The sequence below is a fragment of the Patella vulgata genome, chromosome 4 (genome assembly GCF_932274485.2).
Source record: "Patella vulgata chromosome 4, xgPatVulg1.2, whole genome shotgun sequence".
Taxonomy (NCBI): domain Eukaryota; kingdom Metazoa; phylum Mollusca; class Gastropoda; family Patellidae; genus Patella; species Patella vulgata.
The window spans coordinates 79,667,956-79,687,396 of NC_065882.2; the positions used below are offsets into that span (position 1 = coordinate 79,667,956).

Sequence of the window (19,441 nt, forward strand, 5' to 3'; positions counted from 1 at the left end):
GTGAAACATATACAAGATTTTTTTTCACTAAATACAATGCGAGTATCTAGGCTGCTATATTTGTGACTTGCTTTAGGTCTTATTTGAGTTAATTAAATACAAGTTCGGTGAAACATATACAAGATTTTTTTTCACTAAATACAATGCGAGTATCTAGGCTGCTATGTTGTTGTTGTTGTCCTTAGTGCTTAACGCCCGCTTCCACCGAAGATGATATCACAGACAAGTTGTCTTATTTTCATTTTTTTTTTATCTTAGCGCACGCGCAGGGGGTCTTTCCTGTGGGAGGAAACCGGAGTACCCGGAGTTAACCCACTAGGTTGAAAAGGCGCCCCTATCTCCACGGCACATACGCTCACATCATGGATCGAAACCAGAACCGCAAGCCAGAGGTGACCGGCCAGCTAGGGGTCGAAGCGCGACATCCCAACCTCCTGTCTGCCATGCTTGCTGTACCATTTATTGTTATGCAATAGTGAGTGCTCGTAATGATTTCTTGCCACGTCAAAGGTTGTTTATATAGAGTTGTGTCCCTTTAACTATAATATTGTCAGCATTATTTATAGCTTAATAATACTCACTACTAGTCGTCCTTACCTTAATTGACGTAGATTCCGTTTTGGTTCGACTCCTTGTACATGTTAAAACGAGAAGCTTTAAAAGGTAAGAAATTGTCCCTACGTCATAACAGCCCGAAACCGTTGCTTCATTTCTTTTGCTTTTGATATTGAATTGTATTTGTTATCTATAAATCTGGATTATTTATTTTTATCTGTATATGGGTTAAGGTGACTCCTAACAAGAAGGTCCTGCAGGTTAGATGCCGGTTTTGGGCTTGACATTTATTCGACATTTGCCACTCTGGCCTCCAGTTATCAGTGATGCAGGACAGAAGGATTGGCAAGTAACAACGTCTAGCCATCTTTTAAAGAACTTTAACATAACACCAGCTGACGAATTCGAGTGTATTGGTATTTTAAACCCCATGTTATTGTTTATCAATTTGACTTTCCTGCTGCTGCTTAACCCATGTTAGTGGTTAAACAATATCCGTTTCCAAGTCCTTCTCATCCATGTTGTAAGTGTTTAAACACCCATGTAAGTGTTTAGCAATCTGACTCCCCTAGTTCGTCCCACCCATGTAAGTGTTCAGCAATCTAACTCCCCTAGTGTTTCTCACCCATGTTAGTGTGTAACATTCTGGCTATCCTAGTGCGTCTCACCAATGATGGGGGTTGGGTGGCCGAATGGTTAGCACGTGCGCGCTGTATCATAAGGTCTGTCATTGAGTCAACTGGCGTGGTTTCGATTCCCCGGTTGTAGGGTTTTCTCCGGGTCCTCCTGTTTCCTAAAATTGCTAAAGACCCCTACGCGCAAGCGAATTATTGAAATAAAATTGAGCCATGTGTTAGTTCCGAAATGACCTAGTTTGTGTCCGAGTGGACGTTAAACCCGATTTCTCTCTCTCTTTCTCTCACGATAATTGATGAAAGATCCTTCAATAGAAACTGCCAAGCAGTGCCCACCACCACACCACCACCCTCAAGTGGCACCAAGAGTACGTGCCATACCTACGTGTATGTCACAGTGACCAGAACCATCCGTGAAGACTTTCTTATGGCTACAGTATAAGATCACCTTACGAGGACAATAATTCTGTTTCTAGCTGATTATCAGTTTATATAGGCTGGACAAGATCTTCCTTAGTGTGGCTAATTATATCTGCTGAAGTTAAACACGTAAATGGTGGGTTCATCACCTACGGTGGGATTTTTTTTGGTTTTTTTTGACTGCCTTATATAGATTGCAGCTGAATTATAGAGCAGTCAGATTTAAATACAGCCTTGAGATAACCATATGGCTATTCTTACTGTGATAAGAATTTCATTCAATAATACTCCACATTCTTGATTCGCAGTCAGACTGCATTTTGTTCGTGTACAGACGGAATACAGTTTATGAACATTCTTTTAACAATGAAGCGTGTTTTTATAGTCTGTTTATTATTCGTGACGTCATATTTTGACCACGTCACGTCAGCGGATATTGTAATAGATGTGACGCATCTAAAACCCATTCAGAATATTGATATGCGCTTTGCTAGTGTTACCATAGATACAAATCTCATTGTTCATTGGGCTGGACGAAATTATAAGTGAGTGAATTTTGTCATCAAATGGAGGTTTTGTACTAAAATAAGAATTGGATTCATTGGCTTTAATGGCAGGCATACCCATCAATGATACAGAGTGGGATGGGGCACACATCAAAAAGAGTACATGTCAATAATGTCGAGCAGTGCGAGTCGTCGAGTTTTCATTTTGGACTAATAATTGTAGATAAATAAAGCTACATGTTGTTTGGAGCTGGGGGAGTTATATAAAAAAAAATATGCGACCTTTAAACATCTTTGAGGAATGAAATAACGTCATCTGGTTTGAATCACAACTGATATTTCTATCAATAATTTCCTTTTAGTTCTCAAAGATTGAGGAATTTAATGAAGGCCCTGACACCATGTTACATGAGAGTTGGGGGTACATCAGCTGATTACATGGCCTTTAATGAAACCAGTCAGGATCATATTCTCAAGGGTAAATATCATGTTTTTATCATATTCTCAAGGGTAAATATCATGTTTTTTATCATATTCTCAAGGGTAAATATCATGTTTTTATCATATTCCAGTTTTAGAGTTGTATACTAGAGATATGTAGAAATGATATTGGGTTTATTTATTTTCTTTTTTTACGTTTCTGCAGCAACCCGTTTAATGTAGAATTAAAGACTTAATATGCATGAAATGCGTCTGTGTGTTCCTATAGGACGTAAAAACCGAGGTCTTGTATACAAATTGTTAGTACCCGTAAAACCGGTGTCTTGTACGCAAATTGTTGGTACCCGTAAAACCAAGGACTTGTATACATATTGTTGGTACCATAAAAAATCTATTCACAGTTGGAATTCGAAGGGTAGTTCCTAATCATCCGTTTAGTCCCGACCCTACCCCTCTTTTGGATAGGACAAAAAAAGATCACGGTCTGGTGTATACGTTACTCATGGGGCTCACGGGCAGCTGCCCAACATGAGTTATGAAAGTCTTTATTTTACATTTATACTGCAAGCATTTGTTTGTATTATATATTCATTATCATATTATTTTTTTGTGATGTATAGTATATATATATTAATTATTATATTTCCCCCCTCTCTCTATATTCCACTAATACACTATTTGTATTATATATTAATTATTATAATTCACCCCCTGTCTATATCCATTTAATACACGGTTTGTAGTATACCTTAATATTATATTTCACCTCTCTCTCTATATTCCATTAATATACTATTTGTATTATATATTAATTATTATATTTCACCTCGCTCTCTATATTCCACTATTACACTGTTTGTATTATATATTAATTATTATTATATTTCACCTCGCTCTCTATATTCCAATATTACACTGTTTGTATTATATATTAATTATTATTATATTTCACCTCGCTCTCTATATTCCACTATTACACTGTTTGTATTATATATTAATTATTATTATATTTCACCTCGCTCTCTATATTCCAATATTACACTGTTTGTATTATATATTAATTATTATTATATTTCACCTCTCTCTCTATATTCCACTAATACACTGTTTGTATTATATATTAATTATTATTATATTTCACCTCTTTCTCTATATTCCACTAATACACTGTTTGTATTATATATTAATTATTATTATATTTCACCTCGCTCTCTATATTCCACTATTACACTGTTTGTATTATATATTAATTATTATTATATTTCACCTCTCTCTCTATATTCCATTAATATACTATTTGTATTATATATTAATTATTATATTTCACCCCTCTCCATATATTCCATTAATACACTGTATTGTCTATATAGCCTGTGAAGAGGACGGTCGCACTTTTAACACAGTGAGATTCACCCATCCGTAACCGTTTTTAGGTTTTCAATTTTTGTTGAAATGGGGCCTGAAATTGCTATTTGGAGGATGCAAATTAGCTGTTGTCGATACAAAAGTGCATCTTTGAAGACATATGTTGGAATTATTCGACAGAATAATAGGATTATGACACTTTTGATAATCTCCACGCTGGTATTGCTGTTATCGGGTGATATCGAGAGTAATCCAGGCCCTTCTACCCGTCAAGGTCAGATCTCAAGGACCGGAGATATTGTTTATCCACAGGACAAAGATAAGGATTTAGACCTTATGACTGTGCTTCAATCATTAAAAGGTGATATAGCCGATATGAGACAAGAAATGCGAGATATGAATATTAAAGAAGAGTTTCTTAAACTAAAATCGGATGTGCATGACATGAAAACGAATTTTGTTAACTTCGGCTCAAAACTGGATTCACTGGAAAATAAAGGCAAAGAGAAAAATATTATTATCTATGGAATAGCAGAAACAGGCGATAGGAATGAAAATGGAGAAGAACTGGTAAGGAAAATTTTGTCTGAGGAATTTAACATTGACGGTTGTAAGAGTGACAAAGATATTGGGATTGAACGAGCTCACCGAATTGGAAAAAGAACGCCAAACGCAACAAGACCAAGACCTATGTTAATAGTGTTAAATAGATTAAAAGACCGAGACACGATTTTACGAAGTTGTAGACTACACCTCAAATCATTTGACTCTAATTTGAGAGTCGGAGAAGATTTCAGTGAACGAGTTCGAAAAATCAGAAGAGCGCTCATACCTAAGTTGAATGAAGTTAAGAAGAATAATCAAAATGCGAGAGCGTATTTGAAATTCGACAAGTTAATAGTTAATCAAGATGTGTATACGTTCGACCTTGAAGCCGAAAAGATAATAGTTCTAAGTGAAAACAACAAATAGCAAATCACATCACATCCGGAAGTTTCTGAATTTTATTCGAGTGTTAAAAAACTAAAATGTGTCTGTTGGAACGTAAATGGACTAAAGAGTAAATGTAAATTTGGCGATTTTAAACATTATTTGAGCCAATTTGATATTATATGTTTAATAGAGACATGGTGTGGAGATGACTTTAAATATTATGAAGTTCTTACAGATTATAAATATGAAGTATGTATTCGAGGAAATGGTAAAGAAAGGGGTGGGTTAGTCGTGTACTTCCGAGAAACTATAGCAGCTGGTATTGTTAGAATAAAGAGTTGTTATACAGAAACTATACTTTTGAAATTTAATGCTGCCTACTTTGGTTGGGAAAAGGATGCAGTGTTCTGTTTTGTTTATATTGCACCTGAAGGGAGTAAAGTACACACGAATGGCTGCCTGTTTGAACAATTTGAAGAAAACTTAGTTGAAGTTGAAAGTGAATATCCTGATGTAAATTTTATATTGGCTGGGGACTTCAATTCCAGATGTGGCCAGCTGAAAGATTATATATTAGATGATAACATAGAATATTTACCGGGTCTCGAAGATGCTGAATACAATACTGACGGTTTTGACATTCCAAGAAATTCGCAGGATAATGAAGTTAACAAATTTGGACTTAAATTAATACGCATGTGTGCTGTATTCAATGTTCATATGCTAAATGGGAGGAGTGATCGTGATAAGTTTGGTGCAATGACTTGTATAAAAAATAATGGTTCTAGTGTTGTAGACTATGTCATTACTTCCACTGAAATGTTCAATCTTATTGACTATTTTTATGTTCAATGTAAAGACGAATCGGATCATCTGCCCTTAGAATTCCATATTCAATGCCATGTAGAAGGTTTCTTAACCGAAAGTACAAATATACAGACAACCCCCTACAACAAATATGTATGGAAGCCCAGTAAAAAGGACGAATTCGCTATGGAGATAAATACGAACTTTGATAATTTTAATTTTGAATTCAAACATTTACTGTTAACGGAGGTGGACCTGGCTATAGAATGTGTAACGAACTTTATTAAATCTTGTGCAAAATCAATGAACAGCAGGAAAAGGTCATATCATTTTAAAACAGAGGAGCAACCGCCATGGTTTGACTCCGACTGTGTAAATAGCAAGAATAGTAAGTACTGCGCATTAGATAAATTTAGACTTAGTAATTCTGTTATTGATTTGAAACTATTTAATACATGCAAAAATAAATTCAAAGAATTGTGTAGTTTTAAAAAAATAGAATATAATCGACATGTCTGTAATCAGTTACTTCAAAATTTAAATGATCCAAGTAAGTTTTGGCAGACTGTAAAAGGTTTTCGTCAAAAGGTTTCGGTATCTGACAGAATAACCCCAAGTCAATGGGTGAACTACTTTGAAACACTGCTAAATCCAATAACTGATTCACAGAGAGTAGATAATATTAATATTAATATTACAATTAGTGAGTCTAGTAATATTTTAAATGAACCTATAACATATTATGAAATTAAGAAATGTATAGACAATATGAAAGCAGGTACTTCACCTGGTCCAGACGGTCTAGGAATTGATTTCTATAAGTCATGTGTAGAACTAATAGGCCCAGTTCTCACAACTTTGTATAATACCCTATTTGATGAAGGCAGATTTCCAAACTCGTGGTCAAGGAGCCTAATCACACCTCTGCACAAGAAAGGAACAAAACATGACCCATCAAACTACAGAGGCATATCTCTGACTGATTGTATCTTTAAAATATACTGTGCTGTGCTCAATAATAGATTACAAAATTGGTGTTGTGTCGAAAATAAGTATTGTGAAGCACAAGCAGGCTTTAGGAAAGGGTACTCTACTGTCGATAATATTTTTACTTTACATGGTCTTATTCAAAAATATCTCACAAAATCAAAGGGGAGAATGTATTCTTTATTTGTAGACTTTTCTCGTGCTTTTGACTCATTGAATCGAAAGAAACTATTAGCATTAATGCTAACAAAAGGTGTGAATGGTAAGATGTATTTAGCATTAAAAAGCATGTACTCCAATGTATTATCAAGTGTAAAAGTAGCATCCAACATAACCCCCTATTTTGACTGTTTATCAGGCGTTAAACAAGGATGCATATTAAGTCCTCTTCTATTTTGTTTTTATGTCAATCAACTCGTAGAAATGATGGAAGCTAGTGATGTAAGAGGGTTGTTCACTACGCAAGAAGCAAACGATATAATTATGTTATTATATGCAGATGATCTTAGCATATTATCAGACTCGGTTGGTGATTTACAAAGAAAACTAAATATTTTGTATAAATTTTGTACTAATTTTAATTTAAATGTAAACCTTTCAAAGACAAAGATTGTAATTTTTAGAAATGGTGGTATTACTAAGAATATCGAAGTGTTTTATTATAATAATGTAAAATTAGAAGTTGTTTCTTATTACAATTATTTAGGTATATTATTTTCGTCGCGATTATGTTGGAGTAAACCTTTGTATAGTTTAAGTGTCAAAGCTGATAAAGCTCTTATACCCGTAAAATGTCTTCTTAGAACTGTCGACTGTATATCCCTAGATCATGCTTTCAAAATATTTGATGTAATTATCAAGCCGGTATTGTTGTATGGGTCACAAGTATGGGGCTTCGAATACAGAGAAGATATTGAGAAAGTTCATAGTGCATATTGTAAATACATTTTAGGCGTACACAAATCTGGCACAACCGTAGGATCACTGGGAGAATGTGGCCGCTATGGTTTATCGGTATCTTATATTTCAAATTGTATTAAATATTGGGTCAAATTATTAAATATGACCTCAGATAGATACCCTAAGCAAGTATATATAATGTTGTGTAATTTAGATAGTGCTGGAAGGGAAACATGGGCGACCAAAGTAAAACATGTGCTTTGTTCTTTGGGATTCGGCTATGTATGGTTTAACCAAAATGTTGGAGACAAACGAATATTTATGACATTATTAAAACAACGATTAACTGATATTAACGCACAGGAATGGTCATCGAAACTAAACGAGAGCAGTAGTCTATCAGAATATAAATGTTTCAAGCTTAATTTAATTCCAGAACAATACTTGTCTGTACATATTCCAAAAGTAGCCAAAAGAAATATCACTCTGTTACGTTTAAACTTATTGCCATTATATGTAAATATGTTTAGAAGAAAATTAAGTAAAACAAATTTGTGTCCATTATGTGAATTAGAACCAGAAGATTCTTTTCATTTCATATGTAAATGTAAATTATTACAAGACACTCGTGTTAAATATTTAGATTTTGTAGACTCTTCCGATATTAATTATTTTTATAAATTGTGTACATATAAAGATAGAGAATTTTTATTATCTTTGTCAAATTTTATAAATGCAGCCATAAAGATTAGAAATCATCAAATTATGAATTAAACTGTTTATTGTAAATAAATTAACACTTTTTAAAATGTTCATAATAGTAGCTAATTTATTTATTTAATGACCTGTTTGATATATTTGTATACATGTATATATTTATTATTTATATATTTACAACCTTGTAACTTTGGGTCGATGACCTGTTTACTGAATAAAACATTATTATTATTATTATTATTAATACACTGTATTGTATAATAATTATTATTTTTCACCCCCTCTATATTTTCCATTAATACACTGTTTGTATTATATATTAATTATTATATTTGTTCGTATTATATGTATTAATTATATTTCAGTATCGGATTGGGATCAGTTGAATCGATTAACGAGAGAAGCCGGCTGGGATTTAATATTTGGTCTCAATTTGAGAATGCGGAAAAATGGTCACTGGGATCCAAAAAACGCCCTGAAATTATTTCAGTATACGATTAAAAAGGGATATCACGTTGCTGGCTGGGAGCTGGGGAATGGTAGGTTACTATAGAAACAAATATATGGGGTTTCACGTCCTAGTTTTATTCACCAAGAAAGTCGGGAGTTAAGTCATGTAGGGTTCTATGCGTAACATTGGGCCAGGACAAAGACTCTAGGGCCTGCTCCGGTAACATTGCTTTCATAGCACCAGAGCCGGATTAAACTTGCATAGGGTCCTTGAATTATCACTAAAAAGGGGGCGTGTCCTGGCTCCGAGTTACAAAGCATTCTTAGACTTAAGTTAAGAATTTACTCAAAGTTGTTCGTCTTATTTTAACTACAATATGGCCCTTTATAAAACTTTTGTTGTATTAATGTATCAAGTATATCAATAAGAAACTATACAAAGTTTTGTGTTTCTGGATCAAAGATATTTCTCATAAACAGTGATTGAAAGTTGAGTAAATTCTTAACTTAAGTCTGAGAATGCTTTGTGAGCTCGGGGCCTGGACATTATCCACCACTCGCAGAAATGCCATTTGTATGTCTGTATAGTAGATAGATAAATAGATGTATATGGCACAAATGCAACATAATGGCACTGAAATATTTTTAGAACTAATTTTGGGACCCCTTTAGTTTTGGCGCCGCTGGCTGCAGGCCAGTCACACTTATTTTTAACTCTTTAATTAATCCTGCACTGCATAGCCCAGTGCATATTCATGCCAATCTTCGTTACTCCGGCCATTGCAGAAAAATAGGACGCCAAGGCGTAGGACCCGGGCAGGAGAGGGGAGGCTGCACCCCCACCCCACCCCACCCCGATTCGGTGAACCGTCTTTTTTTTTCGGGCAATGCATTTCCATTTTTCGGGCACAAACATCAGAGAATGAGAATATATATCACAGAAATATAATTGTATAATTGTTAAATGAAATCGCTCGTGGTTTATGTTTAAATAGTATAATACTTAAGACCTAGTGCAATAACATTTTTGGGAAAACTCTTATAGTTAATAATCGATTTATTCTCGAAATTCGGGTGACAAAGAAAATTTACGGACAAACAGCCTCAGTCTCCAAACCGAGATTGGCCCCTACACCTAATATGGGACGTGAACCCCCATTTCGTTTCATTTAGTTTTAATCTAGTTATATTAAGGTGGTTCTTATTTTAATTTCAGAACCAGAGTATCATCACCCAGAGAAATTTACAGAAGAGAACATCGCATATAATTTTGGTCGTTTGAGAACCATTCTCGATTCTATACCGCAACTGAAACCTTACGTTCTCGTTGGTCCAGATGTAACGCATGTTCAACCACTCAGTCCGTAATAATATATAGATTTTCTTTATGGGTTTCTGTGTTACTCTGCAATCAAGGCTGGGTGAGGTGGGATATTGAAATTAACGTCCACTCTACACAAACTAGGTCATTTCGAGACTAACATAGAGTAAAACCTGTATCACTACAAGCCCGAGACTGTACATCGCAGTGGGCGGTTACGGCTACCACTCGGATCCATTCACTTAATTTGATATTATAAGTTGTTTTTTTCTTGCAATCCAATCACTTGATATGATTTTTGTTGTTTTTTATCTTACAATGTCTGTGTGGCTTGTCTTTGCCGCGGTTTTGTTGCTATTGTTTTGCACGGCGTGCGGTTCTCTTGCACTTGTATACTCTTTCAGTAATTCGCTTTTGCATAAGGACCTTTAGCATGAGAGGAAAACGGAGAACTCGGAGAATACACACGAAGTTGGACAGACGACCCTACTCTTTGTCGCATACAAATGGGAAATCGAAACCAAACCCCTTGATTTAACAGTCCTTATGATTTCAAACATACGCCAACTACCATTCTGCAAGCAAGGAGAATTTTGTTTAATGGTTGAAAGAGAGAGAGAAATGGGGTTTAACGTCCACTTGACACAAACTAGGTCATTTCGGGACTAACATATGGTTTAATTTTATTTCAATAATTCGCTTGCGGTGGGACGAAACCGGAGGACCCGGAGAAAACCCACGAGGTTGGACAGGCGACCTTACTCCTTGTCACATACAACCGAGGATTCGAAACCACGCCAGTCGACTCAATGACAGACTTTATGTTACAGCGCGCGCACGCTAACCATTCAGCCATCCAACCCCCCCTTTAATGGTAGAAAGATGTGAACGTCCAGACCTTACGTCTTCTGAAGACATGTTTTACAGGGATATTTGAATACAAGTTTGGCGACGCCATCTTGATATTTTAAACCAATAACTATTCGATATTTCGCCAAGACACAGGCGCAAAGTCTACTCTTGTTTCAAATTCCAAATGTCTCGACCAACATCGGGATGCAACACGGGACCTCCACGTTTGCCAACCAGAGCCTTGCACACTGAGCCACCATGGGTCTCTATAAATGTCTATTATTATGGTGTTGTTTATTTCAGGTTTCTGAACGGTGGTGCCACCCACGTGGTTGATGCTGTCACTATGCACCAGTACGTTTACTTATGTCACTTATTGTACTGTATGTAACTAGTATTATCATATCACTTTCAATAAATTAAAGGCCGTCACATCTTTATTCAAAAAATAAAATAAACAGGATACAAAATCGTGTATCTACCGTTTTTCGTAACAATGTGCAGCCATAAAAACAATAATAATCGTATAGTTAAACAATAAACGCTACTCGACGGAATTAAAAAGAGACAATACAGTTCATCCAACATTTGTAGTTGCGTTTATTTCTTCCGAAGAGGACTAGGATCTAGTTCTTAAGGCCAACTCAAGATTTCGTCAAGGTCGCTGAGATGTAAATAAGGTTAGGACAGGTGATTGTTGGTGGGATTGTAGGTTAGGTTTAAGAATTTGGGGGAGAGGTTAAGTCTCCACATAAGCACTGACCTAGGATGATGAAAAATTAGTTCGTGATATTTCCTAGTTTTATTAAAAATACATACAATACATTAGATTTATATACAAAGGCGATTTCACTGTTTATTGGTGTTGGTGGCGCTGATGGTCTTCCTTGGGTGGTGCTTCTGGTATTCTGGTATTATTGTTTCTGAAGAAAAAAGAAAATAAATTTGAGGCTCTCGGGAGAGAGCCACATTAGTGTGTTTCCTACTACGGATTGGATTTTCTAAAAAATCGTGTTTGTTCCACATCACCGGGTTAGGGCTAGGGATTCTTACATCTAATTGATTTTATTTACTAACGGTTAGGGATAGGATTTGATATATGGTTTGTTTTGGGTCAGGGTGGAGACTGGTCTTATTTAATCTAATTTACTGTGCACTAGGATGTCGTTCAGATTTTTATTTTTAGAATGTGCAATTATAAGTTTCTGTGTGAATATTTTCGGGTGATTTTCTTGGTGATCAGTATAGTGTTTTCTGATGATTTTGGATGCACTTGCTGCTGTTGCGCTAAATGGAACTACAAAAGGAGCTATTGCGCTAGCCGTATGAATATTCAAACCTAGGGGGGCTGTTGTTTTCAATTTGTCAATCCAGAATTTTTCTCTTGTTAGCCTAAACGTTTTAATTTCTTCTGAAGTTTCAAAGTCGCTCTTGGTCTTTTCTATTGGCGTGAAAATGAGATCAGAAATGTCGTGATTTGGTTGGTTGAAATGAATTGAGACAGGTTTGTCTTTTTTGGTGACTATGTCTGACCGGTGACCGTTAATTCTTTCCCTAAGTGCATTTTGAGTCTCCCCTACGTATTGCTTGTCACATTTTCTGCATGAAATTAGATAAATTATGTTTGAACTACTGCATGAAAGTTGGTCTAATATTGGGAATTTTGTGCCAGATGTTTTGTTATGGAAATGGTTGGATATGTTTAAGATTTTGCATGTTTGACATCTTGGATGGCCACAAATTTTGGTTTTAACTGCTGATTGTATATTAATTGTTTCTTTGGCGGCAAGCTCAGCGAGGTTTAGGATTAGGGTAAGCCTTAGGGCTAGGTCGAGGTTTAGGTTTAGGGTTAGCGCTAGCCCTGTTTACATCTTGTGACATTTGCCCAAATTTGAAGTTGACCTTTTGAAATAGATCTAACATCTGCAGAGGATGTCATATCAGTTATGCGTAATTTTAAAAATGTAGTTCTGCAGACATTGTCCTTGACATTCAATCCGTCCAACCATTTGTAAGTACTGCACACTTAATGTGAGAAGTGCATTTTGTCTTAAAGCAACCGTGCGTAATTTGCTTAATGTAACATTTGATTAAGAAAACAAAATTCAAATATCAACGCTAGCTAATCTCACGACTCGGATTCTATCGGATTTAAAATGTTAAGATGGCGGGTACCACTGATATAGGGGGCAGCATAGAACGGTGGAATTTCAGTTCTTGATATCTTTGAACGGAATTGAACCATTTGTGGGCTGACATTGCAGATTGGAAGAGATTCTGTATCACGCATATAGACTTTAATCAATGATTTTTTGTAGATATTATATGGATGCTAAAAAAGCAGAGATCACCGATTTCTACGATGTGGCCAAGTTGGATGAATTTAAAACTAAATGGATAGCACCAGCCATGTCTATAGCTAGAAACCGCGGTGTTCCACTCTGGTTGGGGGAAACATCTTCAGCATACGGTGGAGGAGTGGTTGATATGTCTGACAGATATGTGGCGGGATACATGTACGTTAATATTCAAACCAAATGATTTAAACCATACGAGATTCGCGATCGATCAGTGTGTAAGACGTTGGGTTGCTAACAAGGAGATCTCGCGTTCGCTCCAGGTGTTATCAGACAAGCCCACGTGGTTCCCTCTTGTCTGTGGTGCAGGACAAGGACGTTGTCCAATTGTTCGGATCGGCCGAAAAACCGAGGTCCAGTGTATACAATTTGGTGGACGGAAAATAACCCTTTACAGACCCACCCACCCCATCGCATAATCGGTGCAGCAAAGTAGGACGTTAAACCACATTCCATTTAAATCATTCGGCTTACACGCATACACGAACCAATAATTATTAAAGGAAGCATGCATGACGCAATACAGACACAGACAAATGGGTTGTCAAAACAAAAATAGTTTATAGTTTATTAAAAATACCTTCAGATGTTCTGGAAGGTATAATACACATATTATCCCAGGCAATACACCACCAATACCTCAGATTACTAGGATTAGTGCTAAATAATAAGGCCAGCTCAATTTTTCGTCATAGGTCACGAAATGTAAACAGGGCTAGCACTAATCCCAACCTTGACTCCAACCATGGATCTAGCCCCAATGCTTACCCTAACCTACAATCTAGCCAACAATCACGTTCCCTAACCTTATTTAAATCTCAGCGACCTTGACAAATATTTGAGCTGTCGTTAACAAATAGATATAGCCGATTACTAGTGATTTACTACTTTCGCTTCCACCAAGTTCAGTAGATTCAGTACTCCCATTTACATACTGCCAGATTACCATTGATGTAGAAAAGTTTATCATCTCTTTATTATTGTTGATGACAGGTGGTTGGATAAGCTCGGTGTGGCTGCATCACTGGGAGTAAAAATAGTCCTAAGACAAGATCTTATAGCTGGGAACTACGCATTGCTCGATGGAAATTATCATCCGTTTCCGGTAAGATGACTATATTATATTGTCTGGTTTGGGTTACAGTTCAAACCTAAGTGGCCGAAACAACGTTCATTCTCAATTATTTACCAGGCGTAGAACGGTCACTGTTTTGGGTTGGTGTGGGGTCTATCATTGAGTCAAGTGGCGTGGTATCGATTTCTCCGGGACCTCCGATCTCCTCTCGCTGCTAAAGATCTCTAAACGCAAGCGAACCATACGTTAGTGCTAAAATGAACTAGTTTTTGTCACTGTTAGATCACGATCTTAGTAGAAAGTCGATCAGTTGAGACGTGGGCTATTTATGGAGAGCGTCGCCAACAAGTTGATTACCAGGTGCATTTCATGTTCCTGAAGCAACGACTGCGAGTTTTACAACATCTGGACGTTGCTAGATTACATCACAATTCTCGAACTTATAGCTACGTTATCTACAGACACATGAACAGTAGCGTCCAATCACAGATTGTGACATTGCGACCTCCACGGAGACCTTGACATTGAACGAACCTTGAACTTTGCAACTCGATTATCACAGGTAGACATTTTAGCTTGAAAGCGCGAGACTTGGTATTGGCGACGACCGAGGAATCTGATAGGCTCACAAACTGGGCGTGTAACCAATCAAAATAAGTGCCAAAATATGCAGGGAATTACGTGAATGCCTTGATAATATTTACGTAGTTAAAGCGAGATCAAGCCTTCTATTGAAGATGTGTGTATTTAGGAGGAGTGGGGTTCTCCATTCGGCAACAAGCACCAGATGCCACCCATTGCCCAAGCTTTACATGTTTCCTCTAAATATATTATGGCGGCCAATTTTGGATCATCAGGATGTATGATATGTTAAAACATATATCTCTGGTATCTAAACCTACATTTTATTTACAAGGTCAAGGAATACGATCATTCCCTATAGAAATGTAACCATTTTCACCAAATATATTATGGCGGCCATATTCTATCTCAAAATTGGAAAGTTAGTGGATACTATTATTTCTCATCCACCCTTAAATCTACTCGTAACCTGCCTGGCTATATCTATAAGGATCAATACCTGACTAATTTATTGTAGGATTATTGGTTAACAGTTTTATATAAAAGACTGGTAGGAAGTCCAGTTTTAACTCCACCAACATCTAACAATAAAAATGTTCGAATCTACGCCCATTGTACCAACACACACAGGTAAAAAAAATAGTTAATCCTTGGTTAAAGTCACTGATACGTACACAGGTAAATAATATACCATCCTTGGATAAATTCTTTGATCGTAATTTAATGGATTTACTCCTACAATATTGTGAAAGTTAAAGCGTTTTTTTTTAATATTAAGTTTAACAATACAATTACAATAAATTTGCTAAAAATAAATAAACGTTAAAATGAGTTTCGACTTCAAATACAACCGGCACTTATCTGGCGGGTGTCATATTGGGTGAGACACGGTGACTCAATGAGTAAGACGTTGGCTCGTTAACCTGCAGGTCCCGTGTTGGCGGATTTTTCCGGCGTGGTTCCTGCTTGTCAGTGGTGCAGGACCGATGGCCAGGAAAGGGACAACATATAGTCATTCCGACGAGACGAAATCCGAGATCTTACGTGCACGCAAAAGATCCCTTGCCAGTTGGAATATGATATAACAGTAGGTCATAGCGCCGCCGTCGGGGCAAAATGTTCTTCATATGGCGTATGCTCGTCTCCATGAGCCCAGTCGGGCAGAACAGTAGGACGTTAAACCCGATTTTATTTCAGTTCCATTTCATTTTTGTTTTCGCTGTAAGAAAACGTTATAATGTGACAATGATTATCTATGTAATCCGTATATTTTGAAATGAAATGAAATGGGGTTTAACGTCCTACTGTTCTGCTATTAAACTTGGCTAATGAAGACGGACATACGTCATACAGTGTGCTATGAGGGAAATATTGCCCGGGCAACGGCGCTACGGCCTACTCTTATATCGAATTCCAACTGCCAAGGGATCTTTTACGTGCACGCCAATGTGTACACGGGACCTTCGAACGACTAGACAGCTGTCCTTGTCAGACCCTCCGTCCTGTATCACTGACAAGGGGAAACCACGCCGGAAAAGCTGGATGAACTTTCTCGGCCAATGCAGGGATGGAACACCCGACCCCCAGGCTAGGGAGCCAGCGCCAGCGTCTTACCCACTTATCCCCCCCCCCCCCCCATATATTTTCATTTTAACTATTTATATATTATATACAGGATTACTTTTAATTATTTAATTATATTATTTTTTAATTTTGTTATTTTTTAATTTTGTTATCTATACATATAAATATATATTTATGTGTATTGTTTAATTTGGCGCCATATAGATCGATTGTAGCTGACGTACCATTGAATTCTTTTTATTTTTCCAAAATGTATTATATTACATCCTCTAGATCCCTCAATGTATTATATTTTATCCTCTAGTTATCTAATACAATGTATTATATTACCTAGATCACAAAGTTATCTAATACAAAGTATTATATCCTCTAAATCACAAAGTTATCTAATACAATGTATTATTTCATCTAGATCACAAAGTTATCTAATACAATCAGGGGCGTACCCCCCCCCCCCCCGAAAGAAAAATAGTCGGTCGCAAAATCACTGCAGTCGGTCGCAAAATAAGAGCAGTCGGTATCAAAATAAGTGCTCGCTGCATACGTCACGCTACTCACGCAAAACTTTAGTATAAAATATCCTTGTCAAATGTGTTTCACTCTTATTCTGTTGTGAGTATGTTGGTCTATGAACAAAATTTCCCCCAGGAAGAAAAATAGTCGGTCGCAAAATAGGAGCAGTCGGTATCAAAATAAGTGCTCACTGCATACGTCACGCTACTCACGCAAAACTTTAGTATATAATAACCTTGTCAACTTATCATGTTTGAAAAAATGTTGTGTTTCACTCTTATTCTGTTGTGAGTATGTTGGTCTATGAACAAAATTTCCCCCAGGGACAAAAATAGTCGGTCTCAAAATAAGTGCAGTCACTGCAGTCGGTCTCAAAATTATGCATCGGCGACTCAATGAATTAATGAGGTAAACAAACAATGCCAGAATAGATCCCAAATACATAGTATTTGGGTCAGTCCGTGAGCCTAAATTGCATACGTCACACAAAACTATAGTATAAAATAACCATGTCTGCTTGTCATGTTTGAAAAAATGTTTGTCACTCTTATTCTGTTGTGATTATGTTGTTCTATGAAATTTTTTTCCCCCATGGCAAAAAAATAGTCGGTCTCAAAAAAAGTACTCACCGCAGTCGGTCTCGGACTAAATGAATTAATGAGATAAACAAACAATTACAAAACAGGCGAAATTGACAGATAGGCCACAAGATTCTGTCTCATTTCTTATCCTCTCGTTAGCGAGAATTTGGTTCCATTTGCCATGACAATGACTTAAATTTTCAGGCCCAGTCCCGAAAAATTAAAAGTTCGGTTACATATCTGAAATTTGTTCGCACCTGCGGCGCTCGATTCCGTTATAACATCATTCTTCTATTCCTCTGTTTTCTTATACTGTCTCAGCACTATCCTACTGGGGTATGTGCATCAGTCGGTCGCATTTTGGCTAAACACCCCCCCCCCCAAACAAAAGTTATGCACGCCCCTGAATACAATCTATTATATTTTATCCTCTAGTACTCACAGTTATCTAATACAATATATTATATTATATCCTCTAGGTCTCACAGTTATTTAATACAATGTATTATATTATATCCTCTAAATCTCAAAGTTATTTAATACAATGTATTATATTTTATCCTCTAGTTCTCACAATTATCTAATACAATGCATTATATATTATCCTCTAGTTCTCACAATTATCTAATACAATCTATTATATTATATCCTCTAGATCTCAAAGTTATCTTATATAATGTATTATATTTTACACTCTAGTTCTCACGGTTATTTAATACAATGTATTATATTTTATCCTCTAGATATCACAGTTATCTAATATAATGTATTATATTTTATCCTCTAGATCTCACAGTTATTTAATACAATGTATTATATTTTATCCTCTAGTTCTCACAATTATCTAATACAATCTATTATATTATCTCTAGATCTCAAAGTTATCTTATACAATGTATTATATTTTACGCTCTACTTCTCACAGTTATTTAATACAATGTATTATATTTTATCCTCTAGATCTCACAGTTATCTAATATAATGTATTATATTTTATTTAATATAATGTATTATATTTATTACAATGTATTATATTTTATCCTCTAGTTCTCACAGTTACCGACGAGGTAGTGTTACTATATATATGATGAATTTTATGAATACTCAAGTGATGATTAATCTAGGGCCATTTTCTAATAAACCGGCGGATGTTTACATTTTGACACCTGGACCTCTTAATGGTCTTAAATCAAGGTAACACATTTGTTTTAACAAGTACCGTTGCTACGATAATAAACAATATATACCACTTCTTATTAAAACTTCAAACAGTGATAACGTGGTTCAGATTACAGTAATGTGAATGAATATTTCAATATATTCAGTTTGCATTATCTATCTTGGAACTATTATAGCAGAAACGGGCATTTCTTTATCTAAATCTTACATAATGGATCTTTAAGACAGCTACTATCCTGTCTTAACTTAAAATGACAAAAATAAGGACCCTAATCAGGACAGCAGGCCCCTCTCACCCCCCACTCCAACCAAAATAAGGCTGGTTACTGTATTATTTTTATATTTGATTTCAGCACGGTGAAGTTGAATGGTAAAGAACTACTACTATTAAATGATCTAGACTTACCTCCCCTGTCACCACAGCAACACACGGGTGATATACAGGTCGGACGAAAAGCCATGGCGTTTATTGTTGTTCCTGATGCTAATCACCAAGCATGTTTATAGAAAACAATAAGTTGTAGGCTAATATAAAGGTTTAATATGGGTATATAGAATCATGTCTTCTTTTCGTCGATTGGACTGCGCAACGATATGGGAGTTCACGTCCTATTTTTCTGCTATATCTAGGATAATGAAGATCGTCCTACGGTACTGCACCAACCGGACTAACGAGAAAGG

At 36.2% G+C, this 19,441-nt stretch overlaps 1 protein-coding gene across 1 annotated transcript; it reads left to right on the forward strand.

Moving 5' to 3' along the window:
- The first annotated feature begins 2,488 nt into the window (after positions 1-2,488).
- Positions 2,489-19,372, forward strand: LOC126818105 (hyaluronoglucuronidase). Its single transcript, XM_056100321.1, has 8 exons — positions 2,489-2,594; positions 8,632-8,805; positions 9,933-10,080; positions 13,208-13,405; positions 14,240-14,351; positions 15,421-15,533; positions 18,629-18,775; positions 19,114-19,372. Exons 1-8 carry the CDS (start codon positions 2,501-2,503, stop codon positions 19,265-19,267), a joined length of 1,140 nt encoding a protein of 379 aa, XP_055956296.1. The 5' UTR covers positions 2,489-2,500; the 3' UTR covers positions 19,268-19,372.
- Positions 19,373-19,441: the final 69 nt, after the last annotated feature.

Coding starts and splice junctions, on each gene's coding strand:
- LOC126818105 (XM_056100321.1), top strand. CDS start 2,501: ATGAAGGCCCTGACACCATGTTACATGAGAGTTGGGGGTACATCAGCT. Junction 2,595..8,631: donor TCAGGATCATATTCTCAAGG/GTAAATATCATG, acceptor ATTATATTTCAG/TATCGGATTGGGATCAGTTG. Junction 8,806..9,932: donor TGGCTGGGAGCTGGGGAATG/GTAGGTTACTAT, acceptor TTTTAATTTCAG/AACCAGAGTATCATCACCCA.